At 44.2% G+C, this 24,113-nt stretch overlaps 1 protein-coding gene across 1 annotated transcript in view; it reads left to right on the top strand.

Annotated features, from left to right (window-relative positions):
- Positions 1-24,113, top strand: part of LMBRD2 (LMBR1 domain containing 2) — a 214,498-nt gene that overhangs the window by 188,293 nt on the left and 2,092 nt on the right. The window contains exons 16-17 of the mRNA XM_069220991.1: positions 6,042-6,147; positions 21,530-21,659. Of these exons, the coding sequence (XP_069077092.1) occupies positions 6,042-6,147; positions 21,530-21,659 (236 nt within the window). The remainder of the gene's footprint in view (positions 1-6,041; positions 6,148-21,529; positions 21,660-24,113) is intronic.

The following is a 24,113-nucleotide window of genomic DNA, read 5'->3' as shown; positions in this document are numbered from 1 at the left end:
CCAGGAGGTTGGTGGAGTTGTGGTCATTGGGGGTCGTCTCGGTGGAAATGGAGATCTCCCAGAAACATGTAGTGTGTCGAGCTGATGACCATGGGGGCAGTGAAATCTGTGATGTCCCTGCAAAAGGCGGGGCGAGGGCCATTGGCCATTGGGCTAATCTCTACTGTTCTTGCTTCCATTTCATGTTTTTGTAATGGGTAGTTGTGTTTTTTTACTTCTTTTTTGCAAACATCTTTAGACAATTGACATTTTACTTTTTATTACTTTCATACCTTTAGGACCAATTCTGTGATACTGTAAATTGCAGGGTTTGTGACAAGAACATGTGTTTTTCAACTATGCTTTCAATTTAGCATTAAATACCCATCTTCTTTAATGCCATTAATGGAAAGCCTCACACTTGTCTACTCTCTATAACCTGTTCTTCATTCAAAGATGATGTCTCTCTTTCTGCTTTGTGCTAATCAGTTGGTTCACAAAATACCAAGTCGATAAGGTTGACCTGCCTAATTAATATTCAGGTTGAAAATTATACATCCCTCAAATTGGCCGCAGTCACAGGGATGGTGACCTGCAAAGGTCAGCAAACCCGTTATCCCTGTGATTGCATTACAAAATTATTTTTAAAAGCAGTCCAATTTCCTTAAAGGAAACAGAGCTGCTTAACAAAAAAAGTTTTCAGTTGTGAAAAACTATAGTGTCAGTTGGCAGTGGTCACCTGAACCACTGCCTACTCCCCCTGAAGCTGCCACGTTAGTTTTAAAGGGGAACAGGTACAAAGGGACCCCCTTACTTTTTAAAATTCATTATCACTGCATCATGAGAGTCAGTAGCTAATCAATGATTTGTGACCGGCATTTGAGCTGCAAACCACTGACACATATAGTACAGAATCACAACTTGGAAGGGACGCCCAGAACATGCTCCTTTCAAATTAAGATTTGGTAATTATTTGTAAACCCATTTTAGGAGTGGGTAAAATTTTATTAACTTAAAAAATGGTCTCAGCACATAGTAAATTTCTTTTTAGTGGTTGCAAACCCTCTAATTTTACAAATAAAATGGTTGGCAAATCATGAAAGTTTAGTACATTTGTCTCAAAGTTTCCACTGGTGGGGTGGGAGGTGAGCTTTTGGGTTCCTAGGTGGTGGGCAGGGGGACCCAAAAGGGATGTCCCCGGTCACCACTCCTTTTTGCCCAGGAAATAGAGCAGCTAACTCTACTGCTTAGTAGGTAAATGGATATCTTGGGGATTCAAGGGGGTCGCTCCACCCATATAATCTCGCTCTATGTGGATAAAGCACTGGTATACCTCAGGTCACCATGTGAGTCGATGCCCCTGTTACTACAACTTTTGATGGAGTTTGGGGTTGTCTCAGACCTCTGAGTGAATACACAGAAATCACTTTTGTTCCCTCTGGGTACACTTTGTAGTAGTTCATTGAACGGACTGCCAGAGGTGGGACTTCCGGTATTTAGGCATTTTGGTCACCCACACCGAGGCGGCTCACATGACGCAGAATGTAGAGAGGGTTGTGTCTGTTCTGGCATGCCCGGTGTCATTTTGGAACAAGTTGCAATTGTCTGTGATGGGTGGAGCAGCAGTTCCTAAGATGGTGTTTATCCTGGGTTGCCTCTACTTGGTTCAGAATTTGTTGTTTCCCTTCGCCCTTAACTGTTTGCTCGATTTTCGAGGTTTGGGGCGGGTGCCGCAGTAGGGTGGCTTTGTCCACACTTCACCGGGACCTAGAGGAGGGGGTGTTGGCTATCCCAGGTATCAGGCTATATTATTATGCAGCACACCTTCATCATGCTGTGAGGTGGCCGGTGGACTCAGACACATGGGAAAAGCGTCTTTTCGAGGGAATGCTTGGCACTGATACCTTAGCTAGTGTTCTGGTGAGAGGTGGTCGCTCAGATCAGGATCTCCTGTACCTTTTTTCACCACTGCGAAGATATGGGAACCAGTGGTCAAGAGGGTACTTTGTCGAGCCCCATTTGACAGGGAGCTGAAGCTATGGGACCTAACCCCTTTCTGAGAGATCATATGTCCATGGAACAATGGATAGTGGGGGCTGCTTAGTGGCAGGGGACTTATATACCAGGAAGCGTGGGAGATATTTGAACTGGGCCAGGGTAATTTTATACATTACCCAAAACTTGAAAGTTTTGTGAGGGAAGTGTGGCGACGATATTTTTCAGCAGCCCGCAGGCATCCAGTTTATTAAGTGGACTGATAGGTTGGGGTGAGGGCAGACATTTAATTACTTTATTCTTTAGGGCGCTCCAGGAGGATGCTGTGAGGAAGCCCTGCGCTGCGCGTTGAGCATGGGAATGGGAATTGGGAGGGTCCCGTAGCGGACGTTGACTGGACTGCAGCATTGTCACTTGTACGCACGGTCTTTTGCAACAACAGATTCAAGCTCCTGAACTTTAAACTTTGTGCATCGGACATATGTAACACCACATTGTCTGAATAAGATTGATCCCACCAAGGGGACTAGTTGCACCTGCAATGGTGCACAGTATGCTTCCTTTCTTCCTCTGGCATGGTTCTGTGAGAAGGTCCAGCGGTTCTGGAGGGGGTGGTCCCTAGGATTATGGAGGCTATGGACATAGAGATTACCCCAACACTGTTGGCTTGCCTACTTGGTGTAGTGGCTAGACCAAATGGGTGGAAGATTCCACATAAATTGGCACAGCTGGCCCCTTTTCTAGTGGAACGTAGGGAGGCCATTGGATGGATGAGACCCAGGATACCCCTGATTGAGGCTGAGGGATCTCCTGGAATAGGGAGTAGCGGAGCAACAACATCTGTGATCAGCACAAACAGATCCTAGGGTAGAGCTAGATTTGGAGGCTAGGGGGGTCAATTATTGGACCGATTGATGCTTGTTGAAGCCTCAAGCTCTAATGCCAGCAGTGATACGGAGGAGTGATGGTGGTGGGTTAGCTGCTAAATGTTATTTCTAGGACAACCAAGTGTGTTTATTATCTATCCTGTTTGCATTAAAAGTATACCTGACTTGGTTGTGCTATTGTGTAGCGTGGAGTAAAATGTCACTGACTTTGCCATGCGTGAGATATTATCAATTATTGTGTATGGCTATCCTAGCAGGGAATTTTATGGGGGATCAAGCATGTCTTGTACTGTATTGGTGTAGTTCACACTGCAAACAAAATAAAAATCAATAAAAATAATTTTAAAAAAACGTTTCCACTGGACTACTGCCTCTTCCTCCTGAAGCTGCCACCTTGTTTCTCAAAGGGAAGGGATCCAAAGTAGACCCCTTCCCCTTTGCAACTCAGTTATCTCCAACTTTGGAGTTGGTAACTTATGTTGGTAACTTATGAGTGGTTTGCAACCAGAATAATTCCAGGTCATTGTTACCGAATCGTAATTTAGAAGGAATGCCCTAAACATGCTTCTTCCAAACTGTGATTCTGTATCCATTTCTAAACCCAGTTTCGAAGTTAGTAAATCTTTACCAGGTCCTATCAATTGGTTTAATACATAATAAATAACTTTTAGGCAGCCGTAGATCCTTAGAATTTGTGAGTGGGAGGGTGTGTGGTGGTAAAAGGTTCAGTACGTTTAGGCCGATAGTTACCAGTCCGCATTGGAATATTGAGATGAAAATTAAGCATAATACAGCACTGGTTAGGTAATGGAAGCATGCAACACTATTTAATATAGTGGTGCATCATTTCCCTGTATAGGGCATGTCATTGCCAAGTTACAAAGTGAGTAATCTATTAGTCTAACTAGTACAATAGGTAGAAGAGTCAGAGCTCTGTTCAAGGTTTTCAGGCACACTTTTTAAATGCTACAACTTCATCATACAACTCTGACGTGCAGTCTGTAAGCTGCACGTCAGAGTTGCATGGATAGGATCATCCGGATATGATAAGTTAATTTAGATTCTAAATGTTCCTGGAGAAAAAAGGCTAATTACAATTCCCCATACCACATCGAGGCACAGTTACTACAGCTAGCTATTGCAACCACCATACTTCATACTTTGAGGTAGATACATATATGCATCATTTCCATGAACAACCATTAAAAACAAACCATGAACCCCATACATCCTGTGCTGTTTATTTTCTCCACACATGCTGACAGCCTGATCTACCAATGTGTAGTTAACCAATGCAGTGCAATCCATGCAAAGTCCATATGAGATTGAGCTGTATTGTGTATACTTGGAAAACATGTCAGCCACACTGTCTTTAAAGACACTGATCTTTAACCTTGTGAGTCAGTTCTGAAAGCAGTCACTCAAGATAACAATCCATTCTCACCTACTCAGATCTTTCTGCTAATCCTCAGTGTGTGTATTTTTTATGCTGGAGTTAACTCTCCAGATCATCAAACATCAAAAGCACGCTCTTCATTTACAAATATAATCTGTTGGTTGAGTTTTAGTGGATGCTTACAGTTGAGCTAACTGCTGGCTTGAGCTCCTGAGTGCATCCTGTATTTTTTTCCAGGGCAATAACCCACTCAACGGAGAGTAAGAGGAACAAAGGAAGTCTTTATATGACCTCCCTGTTAATACAGGATTTCACAATGAGTTTGACAACTTATAGCAGTAACCACCGTTTGGAGTTAACTTAGAAGCAGATATTTATGGCTAAGGAAACCTCAATTACTCTGTTGTGGCATGCTTCTTCATAGTTAACCTTACCCTGCCAACATGGTAGTGCCAAGACTGACTCAACCTCCTTTTTGAGGGAGTGCCTCATAAGGAGACACTGGGTACACAAAGAGATACAGGTTCATAAAATTATCTTAAAGTAAACCCGAAGAAAATTATTTTTATTAAATGTACTTCAGCTAACAGTATTGAGACGTTGTCTTGAGTACTATGGCTCATACATCTTTGTGAATGCCAACATCTTTCAGCCTATAGTAATGTAGCCCATGTGGGTAAGGGGCCTTCGTGAGGGCTTTTACAGAAGTAAAAAAGAAAATGAATGGTTTAGGTTTTCTATGAATTTTCACTAGAAATGTACTGAAAACTGAAGTTTTTGTCACTAAATGACAAGCACTCCTTAATGCAGGGTTGAGTGGTAAATTTGCTGGATTAAGTACACATTCCCACACAGTTGTTATTGGAAACAGTTTGCAGAATAAAGTATGCAAAGTTTTTTAAAACATTGTAATGGTTCAGACCAAAGGCATTAAAAACAAGATTCCCATGCACGTTTTCAGTAACAGTTTTTGGATTTAAAATCAACACAATTCCCTCCAGCAATCTAAGCCACCTTATGGTTTGATTTAGATATTGGTGGATGGGTTACTCCATCACAACGTTGACGAATATCCCGTCCGTCGAAATCTAAATCCCGTTATTTCCTATAGCCCTTAGTTTGGGAACAGTCATTATACCAGTCTCCTCAGCAACTATCCATTCAACCTATATGTGCCATAGGACATAAACTAGTCCCTTATCCTGCATCTAATGGATAGCAATATAGCTCTTTTCAAGCATAACATCCAGATCCGTCAGACGGTAAAACATTTGCTCCTTCCTTGGACAGGAGAGGTAGCACAAAATACGAATGCAAAGTAACTATGTTACCTAGTGCCCTCAAAAATACATAACCACGCATTCCCAAAACTGTCTGCAGCTCGAAGCCAAAAATAGAAAATCAGCCACATTAGTATAAAATCTTAAGCAATCCCTCTGAAGTTGAATAAAGTCTTCATAGAATAGCAGGTGTGAGACATGGCCTATGCAGACATTTGAAATGTGTGAGGCAAGAATTAAGGTTTTTTGTAGTGCAGCCCAGTGTCTTAGAACTTCCACAGTGCATATCACATTTAGCTCAGATTGGCAGTTTGTTATGAGCACCTTCCACATGGCATTTTGTAAAAGGATGCCAGGGATGACTCATGGCCGTCTCCCTGTTTTAATAATCTGTGTGTACAGGGTTCCTTTGGTGAAAATCCTATTTCTTCACAGTACAGGGATGTTCAGATAAAGTTGATTAAGTTGTTGGACTACTAATTACTTTATTTCTGCATTTAACAGGAGTGGAAAGAACGGTATGGAAATCGAGGCGAGGATGCTACAAGAAACAGAAACATTAACGGTGACCCAAAAGATTCTACCTACACAGAAATGAGCACAAATAGACGTAGGTTCCCACCAATTTTTCCCTTTCTTGTACTTCCTTTTATTTATTAGCCATCTTATAATAATATTGTTATATAAATAGGTGCAAATATATACCAAACTATCCTTTTCATTTCCTTCCATCAAAATAGTCCTAATATGTCCTCTACATAGATGTGTAGTAATAGGATTTCTCTAAGAAAGAAGATATAAGAATGTGCTGTAGGCTTACTAATGTTCTGCTTGTAAAAAGGGCAGCACTTCACACTTATTTTCAATTTGTATCTCATTTGGTGGGTATTATGGGAAGGCTATGAAATTTTCTGGGCCTCTCAAGATTTTGTTACTATTTACTGTATTGCTTTTCCACAGTTGCTTAAGGTCAAACGCCTGTTTTCGATTGAAGCCAGAAAGAAGATAGATTCTTAACAAACAAGTCAAAAATTAATTAAAGTGTTTTAAAGAGGGGTCACAGATCCCCTTTAAAGACAATTTATTACCACTCATGGTTACACCAGGTATGGGTGATTGATTCTGGTTGACTACTCTTCACTTTCTTTGGAGGATCTTGTAGAGTTTGAATACATTTTAGCAGATCACTTGCTTTGAATGTGCCAGCCTTTTCAGTGGAATCCTATGAGTTCTGCTGACATTCATTTAAAGAAAGCTATTAAATTAAATAGGCATGGTCTGAAGTTCCATAAATATGCTGTTGACATACTGACTATGTTATAGACAATATTGAGGCTAAATGCTCATCCCCAATAGTTTGCTTGGCCAAGGTTGCCACATGATGCAAATCAAGAGCCATCTTAGGATATAGAGTGTGAGTTCCAAGAAGTCATCTTTTTCAGGATCTTCTATGCTGCAGTGGCCAAGGTACACAGTGCAGGAGTGGAGTAGGCCCAAGAGTAGATATACAGTCTCAGATTGTGTCAATCTCGTATCTTTTCTTATGAGGCTCTTGTTTTATTGAAGTAACCTACTTGTAGAGTTTATGTTTTATTTCTCACAGTTAGACAAGCTAATGTTGAAAAGGCTGAACTATGTGACCCCATAACAGCTGAAAAAGATGGACAAATATTTTCTCTACATGGCGAAAGACAGGTGGGTTTTGCAGATAGTCTGAAAGGGCTACTCTCTCTCCTTTGAGACTACTCGTCCATCCATGCCACCATCCTATGATTGGATGATGAAGAATTACTTGGCTTTTCTCTGAGAGGAAGTTACATCTCTCTTGGCCAAGGGAGCCATAGAGAGGGTCCCTGTGCCAGAAGCAGGTTGTGGTTGTTATTCTCGCTACTTTCACATGCCAAAAAAGGACAAGGACCTTCACCATATCCTACGCATCCGGTTGCTCAATCTCTTCCTCAAGAAGTAGAAGGACAAAATGCTCACTCTTGCTCAGGGTCTATCTGCCCTGGACCCAGAAGACTGGATGGTAGCATTGGACTTGCAGGACGCTTACTTCCACATTCCCATCCTGCTTGGCCACAGCTGCTACTTGCGATTCATCGTAGGCCAAAAGTACTTGCAGTTCACTGTGCTCCCGTTTGGCCTTACTAACGCATCTCGGGTGTTCACGAAGGTGATGGCGGTGGTCGCAGCTCATCTGCATAGATCAGGGGTTTCAGTTTTCCTCTATCTTGACGACTGGCTTTTGAAGGCAGGCTCACCCCAGGCTGTTGCCTTCCACCACCAGACTACAGCAGACCTCCTGTATTCGCTGGGGTTCAATATAAACATACCAAAGTTACACCTGACTCCTTCTCAGATGCTGTCTTTCATCATCTGGACACAGTGCAGTTTCGGGCTTATCCTCCCAAGTGCTGAGTCCAGGATATTCAGGTGGTAATACCGATGTTTCAGCCTCTATTTTGAGTTTCAGTGAGAATGACTCTGAAGCTGTTTGGCTTCATGACCTCCTGCATCCTTCTGGTGACACATGCCAGATGTGACACATGCCAGATGCCATATGCGGGCTCTGCAGTGTGACCTGAAGTCACGATTGGCACAGCATCAGGGAAATCTCTCCGACACGGTCCAGATCTCTGAGGGAACTGCACGACATCTACAGTGTTGGCTAATGAATGGCAACTGGGTTACAGGCAGATCTCTCTCCCTTCCCCAACCAGATCTGACAATAGTGACAGATGTGTCACTCCTGGGATTGGGGCGCCACCTGGGAGAGGTGGAGATCAGAGGCATCTGGTCTCCAGCAGAGTCCGGACTCCACATCAACCTTTTGGAGCTCTGGGCGATCAGACTAGCATTGAAAGCATTTCTTTCCTCTCTCAAAGTAGTGCAGGTGTTCACAGATAACACCACCACCATGTGGTACTGCGATAATTAGGGTGGGATGGGGTCGTGGACCCTCTGTCAAGAGGCTTTGGACGTGGCTGGAACAACAGGGCGTATCCCTGGTGATTCAACATCTGGTGGGCTCTTTGAACGTCAGAGAAGACAAACTCAGCAGGCGATGTTTGGTCAATCACAAATGCATCTCCATCTGGTGGTGGCACAAAGTCTCTGTCAGCAGTGGGGAGAGCCTTGATTAGATCTGTTCGCCTCCGAAGAGAACGTGCAATGTCAGCAGTATTGTGATTTGGATTTTCCATGGCAGCACTCACTCAGTGACACTTTCCATCTCGAGTGCAGCTTAGGCCTCCTGTATGCCTTTCTGCCCATGCCACTTCTGCCCAGAGTTCTTAAGAAGATCAAGAATGACCAGGTCCAAGTAATCTTTGTGGCTCCGAACTGGGCGCGAAGAGTCTGGTATCCTGAACTATTGAGCATGGCCATCGATGCACTGATCAAACTGCCCCTTCGTGAGGATCTACTGTCGCAGCAGCAGGGGAGGGTTATCCACCCAAACCTGTCCAGCTTTTGACCTTCTGCCTGATGTGTGTAACATTATCTTGACAGCCAGGTGTCACTCAACCAAAACAGTATGTGCCTATCGTAGGAAGAAATTTGTGGCACGGTGACAAGTCTGTTGACATCCTCTCTACCCCTCTATCTGAGGTTCTATTGTTTATACTTTTGTTGGCCCAGCAGGTTATTTGTCTATAATCTCTGTTTTTTTACAGCTGCCTGATCAGCCTTCTTTGTTTAGATTCCTTACTGTAAATGGGTTCCTTAAAGGCCTTACTCCTATGTTTCCTCCTTCCCCATTCATTATGCCCCAAAAGGACTTGAATTTGGTTCTGACATTCCTGAGGGGCGCTCCTTTCAAGCTTCTCCACAATAGTTCTCTGAGGCTTCTAACTTTGAAAGCAGCCCTCATTGTGGGTAAGTGAGCTGCAGGCAATGTCATATAAGCCACCCTACCTTACAAAGTGGTGCTTCGCACACAGGCCTTCTTTCGTCTGAAAGTGGTCACGCATTTCAGTGTAGGCCAATCTATTACTTTGCCTACCTTTTACACCCCTCTGCATCCTTATAAAGAAGAGGAGAGACTTCACCGCCTGGACCCAAAAAAAGCACTGGCATTCTACCTTGATCATACCAAAGAGTTCTGGGTTGATGATCAACTCTTTGTTGGTTATGTAGATGTAAAAAAAAAAGGTCGGGCCTTGCAGAAAATACCCATCACCAGATGGGTCATACTCTGCATCAAAATGTACTATGCACCGGCCAAGAAGCAACCCCATGAGGGCTTGTGTGCTCATTCTACCAGAGCTTAAGCTGAAATGAATGCCTTAGCATGCAGCGCTCCAGTCCTGGACATCTGTCAGGTGGCAGCGTGGGCATCCCCTGCACACGTTTACAAAACACTACTGCCTCGACAGTGAGGTCCATAGGGATGGGCACTTTGCCTGTTCAGTCCTGCAGGACTTTCTGGTGTGATCATGGTTCACAGACCCACCTCCGGGGATGGTATTGCTTAGTTATCTAGTCTAAGGTAAGGAATCTGCAACTAGAAGTCTCTATCAGACGGACAAGTATCTTTGGTTACACCTTATCTGGTAAAGACAATATCTTGTTGCAGATTCTTTACCAACCTCCTCTTTCTCCCCACTCTGTGAACTGATTTCTAGGGACAGGGACTTCCCTTTCAGGGCCTACAGTGATACATGTTCTTCTTGGCTCTGAGCTTCTGACGTGGAAAGTCATGAAAAGAAACGGACGTCAGCAAGCTGGCGTGGCACCTATATAGGACCCACAATGTCATATCCGGTGATCACAACGACAATGGACCTGGAGCCGATCGACAACACCTAACGGCGCGCAGGATTACTGCTCGAGAAAAGTCGCCAGATTCAGACTGACACCTGGGGGAAATTCTAAGGTAAGGAATCTGCAACTAGATATTGTTTCTACCAGATAAGGCATTACTGAAGGTAAGTAACTTGTCCGATTGGCTTAGACCCAATTGGCCTATTTAGTTTACTTGTAAGTTCTTAGTAAAGGGATGCTACATGTGCCATGGGCCAGTGAATTAAATGCTACTAGTGGGCATGCAACGCTGCTTGTGCCACCCACTTGGGTAGCTCTTTAAGCATTTCTCAGGCGTGCCATTTGCAGCCTGTGTGTGCAGATTTAAACTGCCATTTGACCTGGTAAACTAAACCTTTTGCCAGGCCCAAACCTTTTTTTCTCATACATATAAGTCACCCCGTAGGGTAGGCCTTGATCAGCCCAGAGGGCAGGGTGCAGTGTATTCTGCAAGACATGCACTTTAAAGTTTTACATGTCCTGTTAGTGAAAAAATCCTGAAGTTGTTTTTCACTACTGCAAGGCCTTCCTCTCCCATAGGATAACATTGGAGTTACCTTATTACATTTAATACAGTGTAACTTCTAAATGGGGGTAAGTCGAGTTTGATGTCTAAGATATTGAAATCAAAAGCCTTCTTTAGTCGTAAAGTCAGATTTTTAATCACAATTCTGAAAATGGCCCTTTTAGAAATGTTGCATTTTCTTGTTCTAATCATTTGGTGCCTGTATCCTAATCCTGGGTCACATGACTAGGTGTAGCTGGCAGTAGGTCTTTGTGTATTGCTCCCAGACAAGGGGAAGCTAGGTCTTGGCAAGATGGGCCACTCTGAGTTAACGAGTGGGAGGAGCTGTCACCTACCACATTTGCACATCACAAAAGCTTTCCCTGAGCACTCTCACAAATGATTTGGCACTGGTCTGTTGTGACCCCAGATAAGCTGTGGGCTGGGGATGCTTGACACCTTAGGGGTTTGAAACCTCTAGAAGCTTCCTCCACTTCAGAGTGGGCACCAGGTATAAATGTAGGGCTTCAGACTCCTCTCAAGTACACTTTTGGACCTGCGGGCTCTGCCAGGATGGACTGGGGTGCTGCTAAATGTCTGCCCCTCTGCTGGACTGCTGTCCTGCTGTGCTGACCAGCTGCCTGCTGCCCTCTTGCCTGGATCAGAAGGACTGAACCTGCATCTGTTGAACCCAGGACCACCAGAGTGACTCTAAGGTTATTTGACTTGCCCACTGAGTAGAGCCTCGGACAGAAGACTCCAACAACCTTGAACTCAGCATCTGAACTCTGCTGTCTGTGAATCCCATCCTGCCGAATGGTGCCACCCCAGTCCTGGAGTTGGGTGGAGAGGTGACCCAGAGAAGAGTGCTAGTTAACCCCCAGATGCCCATAGCCTGTATTCTGGTGAATGAGTTGCTCCCAGTGTCAGGAGAACTGAAAGGGCTACCACTCCCAAAGGAATCTACAGAGCCACAGGTGGAGTGGGAGAAAGTGGACTCAATCCACTTAGGGGTTGCCAGTTCTGAGTATAGAGGCACCCCAAGACTGACCTTGGTGAGGCCACTTCTGACCTGGGGTTGCTCCCTGCTCTGTCACAGAGACACTGCACCAGGAAGATCCCTGCATGACAGACAGTGTGCCACCCTTGAGGGTTGTGTTGGCTCACCAGGCACTTGTTCAGTCTCAGACCCTGAGCTGAGTAGCCAGTTTCAAGCTACCAGCCATGGACTTGTGGGAAGGAGAGTAGAAGAAGGGATTCAAGGTACAATTGTTCACTTGGCCTAACTGGGTCCTTGTAGCCAGCCCGTGCTCCCTTGTGATCGGCCTGATCTAGTGACTTTTGTCTAGCGCAACCATTTATCCACAATTGGCGCTTGGTGCTTTTTTGGTGTCATTTTCACTGAAGTCTTTAAGCTTGCAATTTACTGATAGATTTTTTTTTTGTCATTTTGGACTTGATTTATTAAAGTTTACTCTATTTTCCTAATTTGGTGTGATATATTTCATGTGTCATATTTTCACTTTATCACAATTTGAAGTTTTGCACAAATACTTTACACATTGCCTGTAAATTAAGCCTGACTGCTCTGTGCCAAGCTACCAGAGGATTGAGCACAGATTAATTTGGGGTTTACTTGTGACTTCACCCAGACAAAGCTTGTGGTTGCTGCTTTAGTAGGGTTTTAGCCTCCCCACCTCAGCCAGTAACCCAATTTCGTACATCGGTGATCAGCTGTGAGGATTTGAACTTATTTGTGCCATACAGTGATTTTTGTGGTACAGTGAAAATCCCAGATAAACGATCTAATACCAGTTTGAGTTTTAAATTTCACCCCCACTCAACCAATAACCTAATATCTTACAGTTCCTGTCTCTGGATTGTCTTTTATCTGACTGCTGGTATTTCACAGCATAACATATTGTTCGATGGCATCTGTCGCTGTAGATACGCATGTTCTGCAATAGCTCGCCATCTGGTGTTGGGCCGGAGTGTTACAAGTTGTTTTTCTTCGAAGAAGTCTTTCGAGTCACGGGACCGAGTGACTCCTCCTTTTGTCTCCATTGCGCATGGGCGTCGACTCCATCTTCGATTGTTTTTTTTCCGCCATCGGGTTCGGACGTGTTCCTGTCGCTCCGAGTTTCGGAACGGAAAATTAGCTAATTTCGGAAGATTTTCGTCGGTATTGTTGCGTTCGGGATCGGCGTACTTAGATTCCACACCGCATCGAAGATCGAAGAGCTCCGGTGCCCTTCGGGGTAGTTTTTCGATCCCCCGTCGGGGCCTGGTCGGCCCGACCGCGTGCTGAAGAACGCCGATGGAACGGACCCCGTTCCGTTTCTGCCCCAAATGCCACAATAAATACCCCTATACAGACCAACACTTGGTCTGTAACCTGTGCCTGTCACCTGAGCACAGTGAAGACACCTGTGAGGCCTGTCGTGCGTTCCGGTCCCGAAAGACACTCCGAGACCGTCGAGCCAGAAGACTTCAGATGGCGTCCGCGCCGACAGCCCACCGAGAGTTCGAGGAGCAGGAAGAGGAAGGTACCTTCTCGATCCAAGAATCGGACTCCGAAGGATTCGACGATACACAAACCGTGAGTAAGACGTCGAAAACCACACAAAGAAACATTTACAAGGCCCAGGGGACGCCACTGCCATCCGGCCATGGCTCCACCCATAAATTCGGTGACCGACCGTCGGCACCGAAAAAGGCCCAAACAGCGCCGAGGTCGTCCGACTCCGGTCGAGACACCGGCACGCAGCCTTCTCGGGACCGAGAAAGTGCTGGAGACAAGCCTCGACACCGAGATGCCGGTGTGGACACGGCTCGATGCCGAGACAGCGGCACCGAAGAATATCGACGCCGAGAGGTTTCGGCCCCGAAAAAGAAAAAAGTCACCTCGGAGCCGAAAGAACACGCAGACAGGGTTTCGATGCCGAAACAAACTGCAAGCGACCCAGCTTCAGGCTCTTATACAGAAGAGCACTCGCTGACCTCCCAGATGCAAAAGCATAGGTTTGAGGAAGAGCTACAAGCAACTGATGTGGACCATACGCAAAAGCGTATCTTCATACAGCAGGGGACAGGAAAAATAAGCACCCTTCCCCCCATTAGGAGAAAGAGAAGGTTGGAGTTCCAGACTGAACAGACACCACAACCAAAAGTGGTGAAAAGAGTTACCCCACCACCCTCTCCTCCACCTGTGATTAACGTCTCACCAGCACAAACTCCTTCACATTCCCCAGCTCACACCACCATGAGCCAGGGTGACCAAGATCAAGACGCATGGGACCTATACGACGCACCAGTGTCAGATAACAGTCCGGAGGCATACCCTACGAAGCCATCTCCACCAGAAGACAGCACCGCGTATTCTCAAGTGGTGGCTAGAGCAGCACAATTTCACAACGTAAGCCTCCACTCAGAACAGGTCGAGGATGATTTTTTATTCAACACACTCTCCTCCACCCACAGATCCTACCAAAGCCTGCCTATGCTCCCTGGTATGCTCCGGCACGCGAAAGAAATCTTTAAGGAGCCGGTCAAAAGTAGGGCAATCACACCAAGGGTGGAAAAAAAGTATAAGGCGCCTCCTACAGACCCGGTTTTCATCACTACACAGCTGCCACCAGACTCTGTCGTTGTAGGAGCAGCTAGGAAAAGGGCCAATTCCCACACATCTGGAGATGCACCACCCCCAGATAAAGAAAGCCGCAAGTTCGATGCAGCTGGTAAAAGAGTCGCAGCACAAGCTGCAAACCAGTGGCGCATCGCGAACTCCCAGGCACTACTTGCGCGCTATGACAGAGCCCACTGGGACGAGATGCAACATCTCATTGAACATCTGCCCAAGGACTTACAAAATAGGGCAAAACAAGTGGTTGAGGAGGGACAGACCATTTCCAACAACCAGATCCGCTCCTCCATGGACGCTGCAGATACAGCTGCACGGACAATTAATACATCTGTAACTATCAGAAGGCATGCATGGCTCCGAACGTCTGGATTTAAACCAGAGATTCAACAAGCAGTTCTCAATATGCCTTTTAATGAAAAAGAACTGTTCGGTCCAGAAGTGGACACAGCGATTGAGAAACTCAAAAAAGATACGGACACTGCCAAAGCCATGGGCGCACTCTACTCCCCGCAGAGCAGAGGGAATTACAGCACATTCCGTAAAACGCCCTTTCGAGGGGGGTTTCGGGGTCAAAGCACACAAGCCAGCACCTCACAAGCAACACCGTCCAGTTACCAGGGACAGTATAGAGGAGGTTTTCGGGGACAATATAGAGGAGGGCAATTCCCTAGAAATAGAGGAAGATTTCAGAGCCCCAAAACCCCTACTACTAAACAGTGACTCACATGTCACTCACCCCCTCCACACAACACCAGTGGGGGGAAGAATAAGTCATTATTACAAAGCATGGGAGGAAATCACTACAGACACCTGGGTTCTAGCAATTATCCAACATGGTTATTGCATAGAATTTCTACAATTCCCTCCAAACATACCACCAAAAGCACAAAATTTGACAACACACCATTCCAATCTCCTGGAGATAGAAGTGCAGGCACTATTGCAAAAGAATGCAATTGAGTTAGTGCCAAACACACAAATAAACACAGGAGTTTACTCACTGTACTTTCTGATACCAAAGAAGGACAAAACGCTGAGACCAATCCTAGACCTCAGAGTAGTGAACACTTTCATCAAATCAGACCACTTTCACATGGTCACACTACAAGAAGTATTGCCATTGCTAAAACTACACGACTACATGGCAACTTTAGACCTCAAGGATGCTTATTTCCATATACCAATACACCCATCGCACAGGAAATACCTAAGGTTTGTATTCAAAGGAATACATTACCAATTCAAGGTACTGCCTTTCGGATTAACAACCGCACCAAGAGTCTTTACCAAATGCCTAGCGGTAGTCGCTGCACACATAAGAAGGCAGCAAATACATGTGTTCCCATATCTAGACGACTGGCTAATCAAGGCCCATTCGTTAATACAGTGCTCAAATCACACAAACCATATCATACAAACCCTCTTCAAACTAGGGTTCACCGTCAATTTCACAAAATCCAAAATTCTGCCGCGCAAGGTACAACAATACCTGGGAGCCATAATAGACACATCAAAAGGAGTAGCCACTCCAAGTCCACAAAGAATTCGAAATTTCAACACCATCATACAACGCATGTATCCAACACAAAGGATACACGCAAAGATGGTACTACAACTCCTAGGCATGATGTCTTCATGCATAGCCATTGTCCCAAACGCAAGACTGCACATGAGGCCCTTACAACAGTGCCTAGCATCACAATGGTCAGAAGCACAGGGTCACCTTCTACATCTGGTGTTAATAGACCGCCAAACTTACCTCTCGCTTCTATGGTGGAACAACATAAATTTAAACAAAGGGCGGCCTTTCCAAGACCCAGTGCCACAATACGTAATAACAACAGATGCTTCCATGACAGGGTGGGGAGCACACCTCGATCAACACAGCATACAAGGACAATGGAACGTACATCAAACAAAACTGCATATAAATCACCTAGAACTTCTAGCAGTTTTTCAAGCACTAAAAGCTTTCCAACCAATAATAGTTCACAAATACATTCTCGTCAAAACAGACAACATGACAACAATATATTATCTAAACAAGCAGGGGGGGACGCACTCCACGCAGTTAAGCCTGCTAGCACAAAAGATTTGGCGTTGGGCAATTCACAACCAAATTCGCCTAATAGCACAATTTATACCAGGGATCCAAAATCAACTCGCAGACAATCTCTCTCGAGATCACCAACAGGTCCACGAATGGGAAATTCACCCCCAAATTCTGAACACTTATTTCAAACTCTGGGGAACACCTCAGATAGACTTGTTTGCGACAAGGGAGAACGCAAAATGCCAAAACTTCGCATCCAGATACCCACACGAACAATCCCAAGGCAATGCCCTATGGATGAACTGGTCAGGGATATTTGCTTACGCTTTTCCTCCTCTCCCTCTCCTTCCTTACCTGGTAAACAAACTCAGTCAAAGCAAACTCAAACTCATATTGATAGCACCAACTTGGGCAAGGCAACCCTGGTACACAACGCTACTAGACCTATCAGTAGTACCCTGCATCAAATTGCCCAACAGGCCAGATCTGTTAACACAGCACAACCAAAAGATCAGACACCCAGATCCAGCATCGCTGAATCTAGCAATCTGGCTCCTGAAATCCTAGAATTCGGGCACTTACAACTTACCCAAGAATGTATGGAAGTCATAAAACAAGCCAGAAGGCCATCCACCAGGCACTGCTATGCAAGTAAATGGAAGAGGTTTGTTTGCTACTGCCATATTAATCAAATACAACCATTACACACAACTCCAGAACATGTAGTGGGTTACTTGCTTCACTTACAAAAATCTAACCTGGCTTTCTCTTCCATTAAAATACACCTTGCAGCAATATCTGCATACCTGCAGACTACCTATTCAACTTCCCTATATAAGATACCAGTCATTAAAGCATTCATGGAGGGCCTTAGGAGAATTATACCACCAAGAACACCACCTGTTCCTTCATGGAACCTAAATGTTGTCCTAACTAGACTTATGGGTCCACCTTTTGAACCCATGCACTCCTGCGACATACAGTTCCTAACCTGGAAGGTGGCATTTCTCATCGCCATTACTTCCCTAAGAAGAGTAAGCGAAATTCAGGCGTTTACAATACAGGAACCTTTTATACAACTACACAAGAATAAGGTCGTCCTAAGGACCAATCCTAAATTTTTGCCAAAGGTTATTTCACCGTTCCATCTAAATCAAACAGTGGAACTTCCAGTGTTCTTTCCACAGCCAGATACCGTAGCTGAAAGGGCACTACATACATTAGATGTCAAAAGAGCATTGATGTATTACATTGACAGAACAAAAAACATCAGAAAGACTAAACAACTATTTATTGCATTTCAAAAACCTCATGCAGGAAACCCAATATCAAAACAAGGTATAGCCAGATGGATAGTTAAATGCATCCAAATCTGCTACCTTAAAGCTAAACGACAGCTGCCCATTACACCAAGGGCACACTCAACCAGAAAGAAAGGTGCTACCATGGCCTTTCTAGGAAACATCCCAATGCAAGAAATATGTAAGGCAGCCACATGGTCTACGCCTCACACATTCACCAAGCACTACTGTGTAGACGTGTTATCCGCACAACAAGCCACAGTAGGTCAAGCCGTATTAAGAACATTATTTCAAACTACTTCCACTCCTACAGGCTGATCCACCGCTTTTGGGGAGATAACTGCTTACTAGTCTATGCAGAACATGCGTATCTACAGCGACAGATGCCATCGAACTGAAAATGTCACTTACCCAGTGTACATCTGTTCGTGGCATCAGTCGCAGTAGATTCGCATGTGCCCACCCGCCTCCCCGGGAGCCTGTAGCAGTTTGGAAGTTACCTTCAATTATTTATATATGTATCATCTCAACCTTAAATAGGTGCATACTTAGTCACTCCATTGCATGGGCACTATTACTACAATTCAACTCCTACCTCACCCTCTGCGGGGAAAAACAATCGAAGATGGAGTCGACGCCCATGCGCAATGGAGACAAAAGGAGGAGTCACTCGGTCCCGTGACTCGAAAGACTTCTTCGAAGAAAAACAACTTGTAACACTCCGGCCCAACACCAGATGGCGAGCTATTGCAGAACATGCGAATCTACTGCGACTGATGCCACGAACAGATGTACACTGGGTAAGTGACATTTTCATTATCCATTTATAATTATTCTGCATTCAATTGTGGAAAGCTTCAATATTATACATGTGAATACATAAGCAGACAAATCTTCAGAACGCGTTTATTCTGGGCTCGGTTTCGCCAGTGTTTTTTTAATAAACTTTGCCAAGGAAGAAATACAATGTTTATCGTGTTTAACTTGCAGTACTTGTAGCACTTTTTCTTCCTTTTTTATTTTCTTCTTTTCCTTCATTCCTTCAGTCCTTTTTTCTTTCTTTCCTTTATCATTAATTCATTCTTTCTTTCCTTTTTCTTTCATGCTTTTATTTCCTCTTTCCTTCTTCCTTGCTTAACCTTTTTCTTTCAATCCTTATTTTCTTTCTTTTTCCTTTTTTCCTTGTTTCTTTCTTCAGTCCTTCTGTCCTTGTTCCATTTATTCCTTCTGTCCGTTTTCATTCATTCCTTCATTCCTTTTTTCTTTCGTTTTTTTATTCCTTTCATTTTTTCTTGCTTTCCTTTTACATTTATTCTTTTATTTTGTTTTTCCTTGATTTCGTTTTCCCTTCATTCCTTCTTCCCCTTTCCCTCCTTCTTGCCTTCTTTTCCTCTTTCTTTCTTGCTCCATTCCCTTTTTCTTTATTTCTTGATTTTACTCCTTTTCTGCTTTCATTTCTTTTGTCCTTCCTGCTCTCGTACCTTCTTTCTTTTTCTTTTCTTTACTTCTTTTTTGCTTTCTTTCTTTTTTCTTTCCTTCTTTCTGTTTCTTTTTCTTTTTTCTTTCTTTCCTCCTTTCTTACTTTCATTCCTTCTTTCTGTTGTCCTATCCTTTCTTTCCTTTTTTTAAGTCTTCTTTCCTTCCTTTCCTTTCCTGTTTCTTGCCTTCTTTCCTTCTTTCTTGTTTTCTTTCTTTCCTGTCTTTCTTTTCCTATTTTCTTTCTTATTTCCTTCCGTCTAATTTCTTTCCTTTATTTCTCAAAGTTAAGAGGCTGTCAGCCAATGGCTCAACAATTGGCTTTTTTAGCTCTGTTATTGGCAAGACCTTTTGATTTTGCTAAAACTATGTGTATGACTTACTTAAAGGGGTTTTCAGCTACACAGTCCTTGTCTGTGGTTGTCATTCAAATTGTTCTCCAACCCATTTGAGCATTCATCAAGGGGCAACGTGTCACTTCACTTCAGCCGTTGGCTGACTTCACCTTGAGTTTTGGCATGCTGCCCTTTCACAAGGACCACATCCTCACACAAAGTAGTTCCCTCCAGTGCCACGGAGTACTACGGTAACGTATGCTTTTTTGAGACTAAAAAACCTTTTCACCTTTAGTCAATGTTTTTTAGATTGACAAATGCCCAGCAGCTTTTCAAACAACAATGTTTTGCCAAATCCATGACAAAACAAAAATAGAATTGCCAAAAGGCTGGCGGATGATGCCAGCCCTATTAGCTTTGCCAGTGCTTGCTCAAATAATGGTTTCCTCATGGGTTAATCCAACAGGTCCACTTAAACCGATCTAGGACTACGGCCCCCACAATGTGCTGATTTATTAATGAGAATGCAAGGTCTGCTAACCCTATTTTTAAACCACATTAAACTTACAATGTGGACAGGCATTATAATAGCATATGAACTTTAAATTCTAGCAAGAAAATAATAAATAAAACATCTGAGAATACTTCATAAACAGAAAAGTTTTTAAAATCTTTATGAAATTAGTACAGTTAAAGTCTGAGAGTAGTCCATGACAGACTACTGGGTTTAACCGGGCAGCTTAATTTTCCTTATGGATTTTCAGCAAACTATTCAGAGAGAAACTTGATTTCTGTTACGCTCATTTACAATACTTGACAATAGTTTATGTAAACTAAGATATATATGTGAGTCAGCAAAGTGTACACCTATTGATTCTTATCGAGTCCTTTACTAGCCAAGGGAAAGTTCTAGCGCAACATACACCCGGCTGGCTTCCAGACTACTGTACAATGCATATTTAGAAAGAAAACATTAATTGTATATTAACTGTGGTGGTACATAAATAAGCATTTAAGACCCTATAACATACAGCAGTTCTCAACAGTGTTTACAAAGGTAGGCGGGGATAGCACTCCAGCTGATATGCTGTTGTAATAGGGGTCAGTCTTGCGTGTAAGCCTACAGAAGAATTGAAGCACAATTTCTGGGAAGTTCTTCATCCATGAAATTGGTCTTATAAGGCTCATCAAAGACCGATCCACAGACACAAGAGTAGAGGAAGGGGAGATATGATTGAGAAAATAGAAATACTGCTGTTGTACAACTGCTGAAGATATGGACAAACTTTTGGTTGTGGTTTGAGAATTGGTGAAGTGAGAGAACAAGTAGTAGCAGCATATACAGAATGTGAAGAAGCGGCTATCTGGGAACCATATCAGGGAATCTAGGCTAGTTAGTTAGGAAGCAGTACCCAGGATCACATATTAGTTTACAGCTAAACGAGGGCAGGCAAGATGACCAGTGCAGTGAACAACATATCAGCAATGCATGTCATCCACAACAGAAGGGGGCACATACAGCAGCAACTCGTATTACACAGACAGACGTTCGAGTTGAGTACAAGTAGGTGGATCTGGATAAAAAGTAAATAAGACAAAAATCACTGTGGAATATATGCAGCCTACAGCATCATCGGTGCAAGAATGACCAGTGTGTAGTAGGGCAGTGGACCAAGATTCAGGGTCGAATGTTAGAATCGTAGGCCCACTAAGCAGTTAGAGCAGAAAGAGCAAAGGGTGGTCCTGAGAAGTTGCAGTGATTATAGTGCCTGGTGCACGATTCTAGGAAGGGATATGAAACTCTGAGAAGAGGGTGCATTCTTGATGTGTAGGAGATGTAGTAAGATTAAAGAATGGTTCCTTTCTTTTGCAGCTGTAACAAAATACACCAGGTCAAACAACAGGACCGAAAGGGATCGCATTGAGCTTCTCCAAGATGCAGAACCTCTGGACTTTAATGCAGACACGTTCACTGATGATCCCCTTGAATCAGATTCTGGAAGGTGAGAGTTCGAGTTATGGTACTCCAACTAATGTCAGGCTCCTGGAGCGATTTTTGTAGCTGGAAAACCTGTTTTATGTCAATGTACGCAGCCAGCCGTTAGCAGTGTTTTTCTTTTGGTGTCTTCTGTCTCCTTTCCTTAGCCTCTGGATCAGCCTCGGTAGAATGTGTGATAATTGACTTAAGAGAACAATTGAAATAGGGAATGTTGCCAGGCTACTCAAGAAACAAGCACTGCATATATATTGCTAAATGTACGCCTTGCCCCATTCCACCCCTAATCTCTAAGCTTCTCATTAGTAAAATATTCAAATATATTTGTGTACCATGTACTAAATTGGTTTCAGTTAAGCGGGTAGGCATGGATTTCGTTTTTCAGCGAGGGTCATTCTTGAGTTAGTGCTTGTTGAAACAGTCACCAGGGTAGTCCTGAGCTCCCCAAATGGGACCAGCCCTTCCTGCCTCATGTGTAAGACCCTTTTGTTTCAGAGTTTCTCAAACCAATTTCAGACCGCACCATCTACCCTGCAGTGACTACCTCCAGCCCAGGGTTCACTTTATGCACCTCAACGTCAGCCCATTAATACATGTCCCAGTGCTAAACCGATCCAGAACCACAGCACAGGATTCCAGAGCCACCTGCAACTCTGTTCCTATACTAAGCTCTTGTATCCAACCTGTACCACATCTGCTAGCCTGTAGTTGTAGCCCATGTGAATTCCAGCACTGAGCCGATCCTCAAACCCAAATGGCAAACCATTCCTTCATGGCCCCAAGCAAGGCCTACTTCTGTCAGGAGTTCTTCTGAGTCCATATTTTAGACATTTAGCCGTGGTACATCCTTGCATTCTTCAGCTTCTCAGTGCTGGGTCAGCAACTACTCCCTACTTTCTTTAATATGGCCAATAGGTTGGGCCCGTATTGAAGATAAATGTATTCTTCACTTGAGCCCACCCATTCCCGGGCCCAATATCGAGCCTCTTGATGCACACCCCACACTTGGCTTCAGTTCCAGCTCTCCTGCTCCCTCCACTTTTTTCCCACCTCCTGTTTCTCCCTCCTTCCCACCTTTTGCTGCTCCTCTTCTCAGTCCTTCCCATCTCTCGCACCCCCTTGCTTTTGTTGCAATTTCTGTTGTTTCCTCATCCTGCTTATCCCTCCCCACCTCCCCGTCCCTATCTCGCTTTTTCCCGTTTAGTCATATCCCCGCTGGATGCTTCCACCCCATTGTGCTCCAATCCTACCTCATGCCGCTATTCCCCTTTATTTTATGTGCATTTAACTGAATGAGTGTGTGAGTGAGGGCCATGGGTGATCTGGTGAGAATGGGTGCTTTGTGAAAAAGTGAGTAAGTGCAAGAGTAAGGGAGGTGCTTGAGTTGCTGAAAAGATTTTTTCCGTTCTGCTTTTTATCTGTCTGAGTGAGTTGACATAAGAATGGTTATGGTGAGCTAGCTTGAGTGGGTGCCTGGTGAGAGAGTTGATCTGCTAGGGAAGGTTATTCTTAAGTTAATGTGATTGAGTTCCTCTTGAAGCAGTGAGTAGCTAGAAGAGTGCATTGGTGTCAGTGCATGAGTGAGGATCATGGGTCAGCTGGGTTTGAGGGGGGTTAGTGAGTGAATGGACGTGTTTTGATGTGAATGAGTACATGAGAAAGGATCTTAGGTGAGGTGGTGTGAGTGGCTGCTTTCTGAGACATTGAGTGCATGAATGAAGCCTTGCTTGAGTTAGTATGAGTGTATGCATGTCGAGACCTTGAATCCAATAGTGCATTCAAGTCAGCAAGTTCATGAGTGAGTGTTATGAGTGAGTGAGTTGGTTGGAGGGGGTGCTTGGTGAGACAGTGAGTGAATGCATGGGTGTTGAAATGAGTTGGAGTAATGGGTCAGCTGGCGAGAGTCGGCGTATGAGTGAATGCACTTGTGTTACTTCGAATGAGTGCATGGTGTGGGTCTTGGGTAAGCTGCAGGCAGTGGGTGCTTTATGTTACTGCAAGTAAGTACATGGGCGGTCTATGCAGAGTGTGTGCTTAGTGTTACCGTTAGTGAGTGCATAGGTGAAATGTGGTGAATGAGTGTGGCGGGAGACAGTTGAGTAAATAATGCATAACTCTGAGTTGGTGTGAATTCGGCTCATTAATACCTCCTGCTCCGCCCACTTCATCCTTTGTACCTCCTGATCCTCCTGACCCACTCAACTCTTAATTACACATCAAGCGCCCCTGCCATGCTTCATAATTAGTTGATATAGTGTTACCCAAAAATATGCTTTTGGTGCAGAAAACGTTGAGAAGCCGATCAGAACAAAATGTGATGCTAGGTACGAACCTCAAGCTCTGCAAGTTGTGTGCATTAGTGAGCTTTAAGGAGCAGAAGCAGTACTTCTGTGATCCATCTACGAGAAAATATATAGGTCATTATTACGAGTCCGGCGGTCTACTGACCACCAGACTCAGT

Source organism: Pleurodeles waltl, chromosome 1_1 (assembly GCF_031143425.1).
Source record: "Pleurodeles waltl isolate 20211129_DDA chromosome 1_1, aPleWal1.hap1.20221129, whole genome shotgun sequence".
Lineage (NCBI taxonomy): Eukaryota > Metazoa > Chordata > Amphibia > Caudata > Salamandridae > Pleurodeles > Pleurodeles waltl.
This window is presented reverse-complemented; position numbering and strand designations above follow the sequence as displayed.